The following is a 12,373-nucleotide window of genomic DNA, read 5'->3' on the forward strand; positions in this document are numbered from 1 at the left end:
AAGCTGTGTATCTGGACTTTCAAAATGCTTTTGACAAGGTCTCACGTAGAGATTAGTGAGCAAAATTAAAGCTCATGGTATTGGGGGTTATTTATTGACTTGTATAGAGAACTGGTTGGCAGACAAGAGCAGAGGGTGGGAATAAGCGGGTCCTTTTCAGAGTGGCAGGCAGTGACAAGTGGGGTACCCCAGCTGTTCACAATACATATTAATGATTTGGACGAAGGAATTGCGCGCAATCTCCAAATTTGCAGATGACATGAAGTTGGGTGGCAGTGTTTGCTGTGAGGAGGGTGCAAAGAGGCTGCAGGGTGACTTGGACAGGCTGGTTGAGTGGGCAAATACTTGGCAAATGCAATCTCATGTGGGTAACACATGAAACCCGTCCTCTGACACCTAATGGTTGTTAGACGTTTAGCTACTGTTGTATAAAGAGTCAAAGGTTCTGCTCCTTTTCCACAAATACCTTTAATTTACTACAACAGACTCTACACAAAACTCTAACATCACATCACCTGACACAAAGGCCACCTGAAGCCCCTTTGCATATCAGTGTCAATTATTGGATACTTAACATAAATGAGACAACGGCCAGGATTCTCCCCTACCCGGCGGGGCGGGTGGTCCTGGAGTAGCGGAGTGGCGCCAACCACTCCGGCACCTTCAGGGGCTAGGCCCGCGCCGGAGTGGCTCCCGCTCCGCCGACTGCCGCCAACGGCCTTTGGCGCCATGCCGCCCGGCGTCGGGGCTGGCTGAAAGGCCTTTGCCAGTCGTCGTGAGTCCGCGCATGCGCCGGAGCATCAGCGGCCGCTGATGTCACCACCGGCGCATGCGCGGTGGAGGGGGTCTCTTCCGCCTCTGCCATGGTGGAGGCCGTGGCGGCGGCGGAAGAAAGAGAGTGCCCCCACGCCACATGCTTGCCCACCGATCAGTGGGCCCCGATCGTGGGCCAGGCCACCCCCAGGACCCCGGGGCCCGCTCGCACCGCCAATCCTGCCGACACAGTTTAAACCACGTCGGTGGGAGAGGCCAGACAGCGGCGGGACTTCGGCCCATCGCGGGCCGGAGAATTGCCGCGGGGGGCCCGTCGATCGGTGCTGGGGGCCCACCGACCGGCGGGGCGCGATTCCCACCCCTGCTGATTCCTGGGTGGCGGAGAATTCTGGCCACGGCAGAGGTGGGATTTACGCCGGCCCCGGGCGATTCCCCGACCCTGCGAGAATTCCGCCCAACTTTTTAAAAGCTTCTGTCATCTGATCGAATACGGTATCCTTATCCACAAACTGAACTCCTGTAAAAACCAGGAGCCTATCCATGTTGGACACTCTAGCACAGTCAAGTAATTTAAAGGCCAACACAGACTGTGGAAATTCCAGACTGTGTTTCTGCAGCCTTTTCTCTCGTCTGCCAAATTCCATTATATAGTCTTCCATGGATAAATCCTCTATTACCCGGAACCTTTCAAAATCCGACGATGCTTCATACGCACGTAACAAGTCATCCTTCTTATAAATCCTATCTATATAATGTAATAGAGTCTCCAAACCTTCTTCTGAGTCTAACTCTTCCAATTCCAACTCAGAAAACACTTTGCTCCGGATTTTATTGTCATAAGATAGAGAAAGAGCCAATGCCATACCTTGTTTTCTCTTTCCCAAAGCAGTTACCTTCGTCCACATAACTACTGCACTTCTCTATTGTTGTACGATCCCCTTTCAGAAAATAAGGGGCGGGGGAGAGTCATATCCAGCCATCTTTATCCTAGTTCAGCCATATATCTTTATTTTTCTTCTCACTCACTCCTTGGTTTGGTCTGGAAAAGTTGTATCTTTTAACCCTTCACATTTGCACAGCAACCATCCTCTGCTACCAAATGTTAGACGTTTAGCTGCTGTTGTATAAAGAGTCAAAGGTTCTGCTCTTTTTCCACAAACACCTTTAATTTACTACAATAGACTCTGCACAAAACTCTATCATCACATCACCTGACACAAAGGCCACCTGAAGCCCCTTTACATATCAGTGTCAATTATTGGATACTTAACATAAATGAGACATAGAATATCATAGAATATCATAGAATTTGCAGTGCAGAAGGAGGCCATTCGGCCCATCGAATCTGCACCGGCTCCTGGAAAGAGCACCCTACCCAAGTCCAATACCTCCACCCTATCCCCATAACCCAGTAACCCCACCCAACACTAAGGGCAATTTATCATGGCCAATCCACCTAACCTGCACATCTTTGGACTGTGGGAGGAAACCGGAGCACCCGGAGGAAACCCACGCACACATGGGGAGGATGTGCAGACTCCGCACAGACAGTGACCCAAGCCGGAATCAAACCTGGGACCCTGGAGCTGTGAAGCAATTGTGCTATCCACAATGCTACCGTGCTGCCCTAATTGAAATGTTTCTTAACCCATTACCAGTGGTAGAGGCGGGTACAATTTTTTCCTTTAAAAAACAGTTACATGAGCACGGTGGGTATGGAGGGATACGGGCCAAATGCGGGCACATAGGACTAGCTTAGTGATATAAACTGGGCTGCATGGACAAGCTGGGCCGAAGGGCCTGTTTCCATGCGATAAACATCTATGACTCTATGACTCTAATATCCGTCACCGAGCAACCAGGGGGGCGAAGGCCACAACATCAGGCCCTGGATTTCCGACACTTGGAAAATTGCCATCAGGCATCACCCTAACTCCCACAACCCCTGGCAAAACTCTCAAACACTGCCTCCCAAAAGCCGACCAGTTTTGCAGACCACCAGAAGATGTGAGCATGTTTCACCGGCCTCCCTCCCAAACACATCTTCTATTCCCGGGAATAACCCACTCATCCAGGTTGGAGTGCTGTGAACCCTATATACCACCTGAAACTGCATAAGGCTTATCCTTGCAAAGGAGGAAGTTGAGTTGATCTGTCCAAAACTCCAAACTCCCCACCCCATCTCGATCCCAACTTCCACATTCACTAGCAGCATCTCCCTCCCCCCCACTCATCTGGGGAAAACAACTTCTCTAGCAATGTATACTCCAGCAAATGAGGAAATGAACGGTTGTTTTATACTTGTTTAATGTAACCTCCTTGGTCTTGTACTCTGTACCCCTGTGAATAAACCCCAGGATACTTTATTAACCGCTCTCTAAAACTGTCCTGCTTCCTTCAATGATTTGTACACATTTTAAGGAACGTTTTATTAATCCTTGTCAGTCCCATTGTTTTCCTTTGTCATTTCTGTCCTTTCCGGCTGTTAACTTTTGTATCTGGACGATTACTGAAACACTCCCGGTACAAGATGCTACATGCACTGGTCCAGGGGCTATTTGGCATGGTCCAGCGAGGTCACATTTTTAAAAATATAAATTTAGAGTACCCAATTCTTTTTTCCCAATTAAGGGGCAATTTAGCATGGCCAATCCACATCTTTGGGTTGTGGGGGTGAGACCCATGCAGACGCAGGGAGAATGTGCAAACTTCACACAGACAGTGACACGGGCTGGGATCGAACCCGGGTCCTCAGCGCCATGAAGCAGCAGTGTTAACCACTGTGCCACTATGCTGCCCTCGTGAGGTCACATTTTGATGGACGTGACGTCCAATGGAGCAATCGGCTCCATTGCAATCCCAGGACTTGGCAAATTGTCGATGTGGATTTGTCCAGATTGCTCTGGTTCCTGGCTGTGTGATTCTGTCTATGTGGGTTTCAGTTTGATCTGAGTTCAGGAGCTGAGGAGAACTCTGTTAAATATCTTTCCCAGAAAGGGTGGATCTCTCTCTGATATCTCGACTGGAGCTCATTCCAGGTAAACAGAGCAGCCTGTGTTTTCTCTCTATCCATCTAGTCAGCATTTAAAGGCTGAAAGCAGAGCAAGGGAGGAACTTTCAGGATTCCTCTCCCTGTAAGGCTCCCCGATCAGTCTATGGCCTCGTGGAGGCTGGAGGCTGCTGCTCTGATACTCTGTTTAACTGAGACAAGCTGGTGGTCAGCCCGCTGAAGCTGACAAAAGAATAGCAACTGCACTGTCCTGAGGAGCATCTTCCATAGTAAGGCTCAGGGGAACACAAGTTAAAGTGTCACGCTAGAGGGGATCCCACAACCTGAGAATTCAGCCTGATTGTTCCAGCTGAAAGAAGGGGGTTTCAACACTCCGCATACTGGGAAGATAGCCAACTACAAAGACTACAACCTCAGCAGCAAAGATACTAATCTCTCATTCCCATTTAATTCCCCCATTATTTTAATCCTTTCCTACCCCACTGTGTGTCTGTCTTGTGTGTGTGTGTGTGTGGGTAAGCCGACCTGTGACACTAACAAAGATTATTATTATTGTCATTATTATTGTTAGAGGGTGGGACGTTGAGGGAGGGTATCATGAGATTAGCAGACTGTTGTTCTATTATCACCATTACTTGTTGATCTCTTCTCATGTTGTAAATCAAGTTTTTTTTAGCTTTACTTACAAACTGTACTCGTTGGAATTTAGAAGGATGAGGGGGGATCTTATAGAAACATTTAAAATTATGAAGGGAATAGATAGGATAGATGCGGGCAGGTTGTTTCCACTGGCGGGTGACAGCAGAACTAGGGGACATAGCCTCAAAATAAGGGGAAGTAGATTTAGGACTGAGTTTAGGAGGAACTTCTTCACCCAAAGGGTTGTGAATCTATGGAATTCCTTGCCCAGTGAAGCAGTTGAGGCTCCTTCATTACATGTTTTTAAGGTAAAGATAGATAGTTTTTTGAAGAATAAAGGGATTAAGGGTTATGGTGTTCGGGCCAGAAAGTGGAGCTGAGTCCACGAAAGATCAGCCATGATCTCATTGAATGGCGGAGCAGGCTCGAGGGGCCAGATGGCCTACTCCTGCTCCTAGTTCTTATGTTCTTATGTTAAATCTGTTGCCTGTAAGTCATTAAAGCAATTGAGGGCCAAAGATCATAAAAAACTGTATAGAAATTATTGGTTAATTCACTTCTGTCGGAACTCCAGGGCCTGTGGGACTGGTGTTGACCATGCACTCGCCCAGGATGCAGTGACAACATATCGACCAAGATCCCTCTGTTCCTATACCCATTTTAGAATGTTACCCTTTATTCTACACCGTGCTGAGGTTCGAAGGGACCAGGGTCTCCTTGTCTCCGAGAGCTAACGTGCAGGTGCCGCAAGCAATTTGGAAGGTCAGTGGTATGCTAAAGCAGGAGTAACGATGTCTTGCTGCAGTTGTCTTGTACATTGGTTAGACCATACTTATAGAATTCCTACAATGCAGAAGGAGGACATTCAGCCGTCTGGCCCGGTCCTCTGAAAAAGCACTGTATCTTAGCCAACTAACCTGCCCTAACCCTGTAACCCCACCTGACCTTTGGACACTATGAGTCAATGTAGCATGGCTAATCCATCTGCACATCTTCGGACAATCTTCACATTGAGGATATGGGGTAGACCATTTAGGACAGAGATGAGGAGATATTAACCCACCCAGAGAGTGGTTGGCCTGTGGAATTCGCTACCACAGAAAGCAATTGTGGCAAAAACATTGTGTCTTCTCAAGGAGTTAGATTTTGGTCTTGGGGTGAAGGGGATCAAAGGATAATAGGGGGAAGGCTGGATCAGGCTATTGAGTTGCATGATCAGCCGTGATCATAATAAATGGCGGAGCAGGCTCAAAGGGCCGAATGGCCTCCTCCAGCTCCTATTGTTCTATGTTTCTGAACTTCTACATGATTCTCCACAGAGATGACCATTGTCTTCACTTTTAAATCATCCTCAAATGTTGAAATTGTGTCTTGCAATCCGAAGTCTGTTATAACAGGGAGCACTAACTCCTGGGTAACTCCACAAACATCCTTCCTCAAGGCCAGAAATCAACCAATCACCAGAACTGTATCCTGTGACTCAGCCAGTTTGGGATTGGTGGAGGGTGAGGCGAAGGTCCCCAGGGAGAGCAGGCTAGCTGTAAGGAGGAAGAGAGTGGGACATCGGAGCTTGAGGATGGGTTTGAAGCAGCCTTTCCCGGCAACAGCAATAGTCTGGTACTGCCCTGCACAAAAAACCACCTCCCCACCGTCAAACATGCCTTCCCTCTATTTAAACTCCTCTCTCCACCAATTCCTCTCACTCTCTCTCTTTCTCAATTTACTGCTGCCACACTGTCCCTCACTCACTGCAGATTGCTGGTCAGCGCCTCACAGGATGGAAAGCTGATCGTGTGGGACAGCTACTCGACCAACAAGGTAAGACATCCACATGTGTGACCCGTACCCCAGTAGTGAGAGTCAGTGTGTGTGGAACCCATACCCCAGTGAGAGTCAGTTTGTGTGGAACCCGTACCCCAGTGAGAGTCAGTGTGAGTGGAACCCGTACCCCAGTGAGAGTCAGTGTGTGTGGAACCCGTATCCCAGTGAGAGTCAGTGTGTGTGGAACCCGTACCCCAGTGAGAGTCAGTGTGTGCAGAACCCATACCCCAGTGAGAGTCAGTGTGTGTGGAACCCGTACCCCAGTGAGAGTCAGTGTGTGTGGGAGCCGTACCCCAGTGAGAGTCAGTGTGTGTGGAACCCGTACCCCAGTGAGAGTCAGTGTGTGTGGGACCCGTACCCCAGTGAGAGTCAGTATGTGTGGAACCCATACCCCAGTGAGAGTCAGTGTGTGTGGAACCCATACCCCAGTGAGAGTCAGTATGTGTGGAACCCATACCCCAGTGAGAGTCAGTGTGTTTGGAACCCGTACCCCAGTGAGAGTCAGTGTGTGTGAAACCCGTACCCCAGTGAGAGTCAGTGTGTGTGGAACCCGTACCCCAGTGAGAGTCAGTGTGTGTGGAACCTGTACCCCAGTGAGAGTCAGTGTGTGTGGAACCCGTACCCCAGTGAGAGCCAGTGTGTGTGGAACCCGTACCCCAGTGAGAGTCAGTGTGTGTGGAACCCGTACCCCAGTGAGAGTCAGTGTGTGTGGAACCCGTACCCCAGTGAGAGTCAGTGTGTGTGGGACCCGTACCCCAGTGAGAGTCAGTGTGTGTGGGACCCGTACCCAGTGAGAGTCAGTGTGTGTGGAACCCGTACCCCAGTGAGAGAGTCAGTGTGTGTGGAACCCGTACCCCAGTGAGAGTCAGTGTGTGTGGAACCCGTACCCCAGTGAGAGTCAGTGTGTGTGGAACCCGTACCCCAGTGAGAGTCAGTGTGTGTGGAACCTGTACCCCAGGGACAGTCAGTGTGTGTGGAACCCGTACCCCAGTGAGAGTCAGTGTGTGTGGAGAGCCTCTGCGATCTGCTGCTGGCTCTGGTTCCCAGGCCTTGCATACTGCTCCCCATGTCTGACACCGTCGCACCCATTGACTACACCACGGACGCCACCCGTACAATTTCGGCCTGGGTGGCACGCATGACCGGCACCACTTTCTGCTCCTGCACGTGGGTGGACTCCTCCACCTGCGTCTGCAGCTGCTGCCAGCCGGGCGTCACCCCCTTCGATCGTCCCTTTGTCTGTGACTGCATCGGGACTATGGGTGGGTGTGGTAGCTCTCGGAACCCGGGACCCGTCTGGGCAGCAAATTGTTGCTTGCGACGGGCTGTCCTCCGACAGCCCGGCCCCTCAGTTTCTCCTGACTACCGGGACGACTGTGTTGTGCGCACCAGATGCCTCATCGTCAAAGTGCCCAACCGAGGAGAGTGTCTCTGCGATGGTGGAGGGTGTAGGAGACAGCAGTGGCGTACTGTCTTGCTCCTCATCCGACCCAAAGTCCAGGATACCCTGGAGTGGTGGTTCTTGTCCAACTGTCCCAACTCGGCACAACATCGAGGGCCGAAGGGCCTGTTCTGTGCTGTACTGGTCTATGTTATGTCTCCTATGTGTGGGTGTCGTGTGCGTCAGTGTCCTGTACGTCGGTGTCCTGTGTGTCAATGTCCTGTACGTCGGTGTCCTGTGTGTCGGTGCCCTGTGTGTGGTTGTCCTGTGTGTGGGTGTCCTGGGCGTCAGTGTCCTGTGTGTGGGTGTCCTGGGTGTCAGTGTCCTGTACGTCGGTGTCCTGTGTGTCAATGTCCTGTACGTCGGTGTCCTGTACGTCGGTGTCCTGTACGTCGGTGTCCTGTGTGTCGGTGTCCTGGGCGTCAGTGTCCTGGGCGTCAGTGTCCTGGGCGTCAGTGTCCTGGGCGTCAGTGTCCTGGGCGTCAGTGTCCTGGGCGTCAGTGTCCTGGGCGTCAGTGTCCTGGGCGTCAGTGTCCTGGGCGTCAGTGTCCTGGGCGTCAGTGTCCTGGGCGTCAGTGTCCTGGGCAGCGGTGTCCCGGGCAGCGGTGTCCCGGGCAGCGGTGTCCCGGGTAGGGCTGTCCCGGGTAGGGCTGTCCCGGGTAGGGCTGTCCCGGGTAGGGCTGTCCCGGGTAGGGCTGTCCCGGGTAGGGCTGTCCCGGGTAGGTGTGTCATAGAACATAGAACAGTACAGCACAGAACAGGCCCTTCGGCCCTCGATGTTGTGCCGAGCAATGATCACCCTACCTAAACCCACGTAACCCGTATACCCGTAACCCAACAATGCCCCCATTAACCTTACACTATGGGCAATTTAGCATGGCCAATCCACCTAACCCGCACATCTTTGGACTGTGGGAGGAAACCGGAGCACCCGGAGGAAACCCACGCACACACGGGGAGGACGTGCAGACTCCACACAGACAGTGACCCAGCCGGGAATCGAACCTGGGACTCTGGAGCTGTGAAGCATTGATGCTAACCACCATGCTACCGTGAGGCGGTGTCCTGGGTAGGGCTGTCCTGGGTAGGGCTGTCCTGGGTAGGGCTGTCCTGGGTAGGGCTGTCCTGGGTCGGTGTGTCCTGGGTCGGTGTGTCCTGGGTCGGTGTGTCCTGGGTCGGTGTGGCCTGGGTCGGTGTGGCCTGGGTCGGTGTGGCCTGGGTCGGTGTGGCCTGGGTCGGTGTGGCCTGGGTCGGTGTGGCCTGGGTCGGTGTGGCCTGGGTCGGTGTGGCCTGGGTCGGTGTGTCCTGGGTCGGTCTGTCCTGGGTCGGTCTGTCCTGGATCAGCTGCGATGGGGGCCTCTTCCTGTGGCTGCTCCCCACGTCGCTGGGTCTGGCCTGCTGGCGTCGCCGCACTCGCAACTGGATGGGCGCGTCGTCTCCCTGGTGCTCCGGGTCTGTCCCTGGCTCGTTGTCGCCCTAGATTGTCCAGGGGGCTGTCGCCAGCCACGGGGATGGGTGGGTTGACGTGTGGTCCTGCAATACACAATGCAGCATGCATGGTTAGACACGCAGGCAGGGATGGGGGGGGGGGGGGGGGGGGCAGGGTGGATATGGGGGAAGGGGGATATGGGGGAAGGGGGATATGGGGGGTATGGGGGAGGGGGATATGGGGGAAGGGGGATATGGGGAAGGGGGATATGCGGGATATGGGGGAAGGGGAATATGGGGGAGGGGCTATGAGGGATATGGGGGAAGGGGAATATGGGGGATATAGGGAATATGGGGGAGGGGCTATGGGGGATATGGGGGAAGGGGATATGTGGGATATGGGGGAAGGGATATGGGGAAGGGATATGGGGAAGGGGATAGGGGATATGGAGGAAGGGGAATAAGGGGGATATGGGGGAAGGGGGCTGTGGGGGATATGGGGGAAGGGGGATATGGAGGAAGGCGGCTATGGGGGAAGGGGATATGGGGGATAGGGGATATGGGGAGGGGGGATACGAGGGAAGGGGATATCGGGAAGGGGATATGGGGAAGTGGATATGGGGGAAGGGGGATAAGGGGATATGGAGGAAGGGGAATAAGGGGGATATGGGAAAGGGGGCTGTGGGGGATATGGGGAGGGGGGATATGGGGATTATGGGGAAGGGGATATGGGGAATAAGGGTGATTTGGGGAAGGAGATATGGGGAAGAGGGATATGGGGAAAGGGGGGCAGGCAGTGGGGGGTCTCACTTGGTGGTGCGCCCCTGACCTCTGCACCCGCAACCTGCCAGTCCTCGGGTCCGCCTGCAAGTTCCAGGGCCCCCTCCTCATGGATGGTGAGCGGTCGCAGTTTGGCTGGACCCCCTCCGGTCCACTCACACTCCCGGTTGTTGTGAAAGCGCTTCTCCTGTGGGGGGCAGGAGGTCGGCAGGGATAAAGGGCATTAGTGTGAGGCAGACATATGCATGTGGAGCAGCGGTTGTGTGTATGTTGGCAGAGGTTCACAACCCATCCTGGCACTGCAGCCTGCATGGGTGGGAGCGGCCATGCCGGTTGCACCTCGGGCTGTGCCGCCCATCGGAGGTGGGTGGGGGGGGGGGGGGGGGCTGGTACTAATCCTTGCTGCTCTGACAAGGTCATTGATCTTCTTGTGACACAGGACGCCTGTTCTTGCTGTCAAGGCCATGGTACTGATGGCCTCTGCCACCTCCCTCCACAGGCGCCGGCTGAGGCATGGGGCGACCCTGCAGCCATGTCCGAGGTACAGGGCCTCCCTCCTCTGCTCCGCTGCGTCAGGAGCGCCTCCATGTCCCGCTCCAGGAACCTCAGCGCTGCGCAGCGGGCGGCCATTTTGACGGGTCTCCGGCGGGGGGGGGGGGGGGGGTTGTTGCGGGTAGTCTTTTGTGCTGCGACAGCACGCGAGTCCGTGACAGGTGACGCTGTCGCGAATGGCGTCATGCCACTGCTAGCCCATTCCCAGCCAGAGAATTCACGACGTTCCGGGGGGTCCGACGCCGGAGTCATTCACGACGTTTTTGCCGCCAGGTTCAGGCCATCACGCCGATTCATGGAAAATCCAGCCCTCACATACCCCCATGAGAGTCAGTGTGTGTGGAACCCGTGCCACAGAAAGAGTCAGTGTGTGGGCAGGGGAACCCGTGTTGCAGTGAGTTAAACTATATTGGGTCAAATTCTGAGCTTTGGTTCTATCCACAGGTCAGTGCTATTCCTCTGAAGTCCTCCTGGGTCATGACCTGTTGCTATGCGCCATCTGGAAACTGTGTTGCCTGCGGGGGTTTGGACAACATGTGCTCCATCTACAACTTGAAGACCAGAGAGGGCAATGTCAAAGTCAACCGGGAGTTAGTTGGGCACAATGGTAAGGCCCGCACCTCTAAAACCGAAGGTTTCAGGCCTCATTCCGGGCATCTCCTGCAGTAGCCAATCCTTGTACGTACTGGTTGTGGGACTGAACCATGCACGTTGAAGCAGGAGTGGCTTCTCAACTTGGCCCATATGTTGAGGGGGGGGGGGTGGAGTAGTCAAACTTCATTCTGAGCATTCCCCAGTATTCTCCATTGTTAAGGAATGCTGTCTTCTCATTACCTAGGTTACCTCTCCTGCTGCCGGTTCCTGAACGACAATGAGATCATTACCAGTTCTGGCGACACCACTTGGTGAGTTGAAAAACAACATTCGGATTGCCGCAGGAAGGCCAACGGCAGGCTCCGAGGCCTCAAGCTCTCAGAGGGACATGTAAAGGCAGATTGATCTCTCGGGCCTACACCATTTGGCTCCCCTTCAACCTCCAAGCTGATCGCATACCCTCCACTCCACTCACTCAGGTTATAGATTAGGATGGTCTCTATTCCTACCACATGTTTGAAAGGCCAGAAAAATACCAACAAAGCTCTCAGATTTATTTCTGGAGAGATGGAATTGAAAAGTAGAGTAGTCAGTATCAAAGCCGTCTTCGCCCACGCGTTTCCACGTTTGCTGTTCTGGTTGCAACATAATTGTCAGGTAGAGAGGCGCATTAGGATTTTGCACAACCTTGCTCTCGCATCTTCAGCTTGAACCATCCACTCTCCTTCACAGCCAGTTCCTAGTGATGAAGGCCCTGGTGCTCCCTGTCACTCTCTCTCTCTTCTCAGCTCCTGGTGGTGAAGCAGGTCTTTTCCCTGGTGGGCAGACCAGTGCTCTCACTCTCTCTCTTTTCTCAATGTTAAGATCCCAGACCGCACCCCAACATTTGTTTAAATACCAGACAAGAACCCCAAACGCTTTTTTAAAATTTGTACAACTGTGAGGGAAGGATACTTTGCTTCAGGAGCGATTCCACTGACCGAGTAGGTATCTTTTATTAAAACAAACTTTATTATTAACGCAGGATAAAACTGCATTAACTTCACAGAAAATAGTTTTTTAATTAACAGTTAAACAACTGTTAGCAATAAGAGGAAACATTTTAACTCCCAACTGATATCTTCTCCATCTCCAATTAAGCAAAACCCATCACATGTCAAAACTCACTTATAAATAAAGTTAACAAACATAGGGATGTTTGCTGTACACTTGACCATAGATTTCTTGGAAATACTGTTTGAAGAGAGAGAAAGAATCCCTTTCAGGGATAGCCCACATATCCTTCTGGGGGATAGTGTTTGTGTCACACTACTGCTTAACCTGACAGGCTTTGA

At 52.6% G+C, this 12,373-nt stretch overlaps 1 protein-coding gene across 1 annotated transcript in view; it reads left to right on the forward strand.

Moving 5' to 3' along the window:
- Positions 1–6,130: 6,130 nt before the first annotated feature.
- The window catches only part of LOC119950710 (guanine nucleotide-binding protein G(I)/G(S)/G(T) subunit beta-3-like), a 38,960-nt gene continuing 32,717 nt past the window's right edge, over positions 6,131–12,373 (forward strand). The window contains exons 1-3 of the mRNA XM_038773379.1: positions 6,131–6,241; positions 10,890–11,052; positions 11,284–11,350. Of these exons, the coding sequence (XP_038629307.1) occupies positions 10,923–11,052; positions 11,284–11,350 (197 nt within the window). The 5' untranslated portion in view covers positions 6,131–6,241; positions 10,890–10,922. The remainder of the gene's footprint in view (positions 6,242–10,889; positions 11,053–11,283; positions 11,351–12,373) is intronic.

The sequence above is a fragment of the Scyliorhinus canicula genome, chromosome 16 (genome assembly GCF_902713615.1).
Source record: "Scyliorhinus canicula chromosome 16, sScyCan1.1, whole genome shotgun sequence".
Taxonomy (NCBI): Eukaryota; Metazoa; Chordata; class Chondrichthyes; order Carcharhiniformes; family Scyliorhinidae; genus Scyliorhinus; species Scyliorhinus canicula.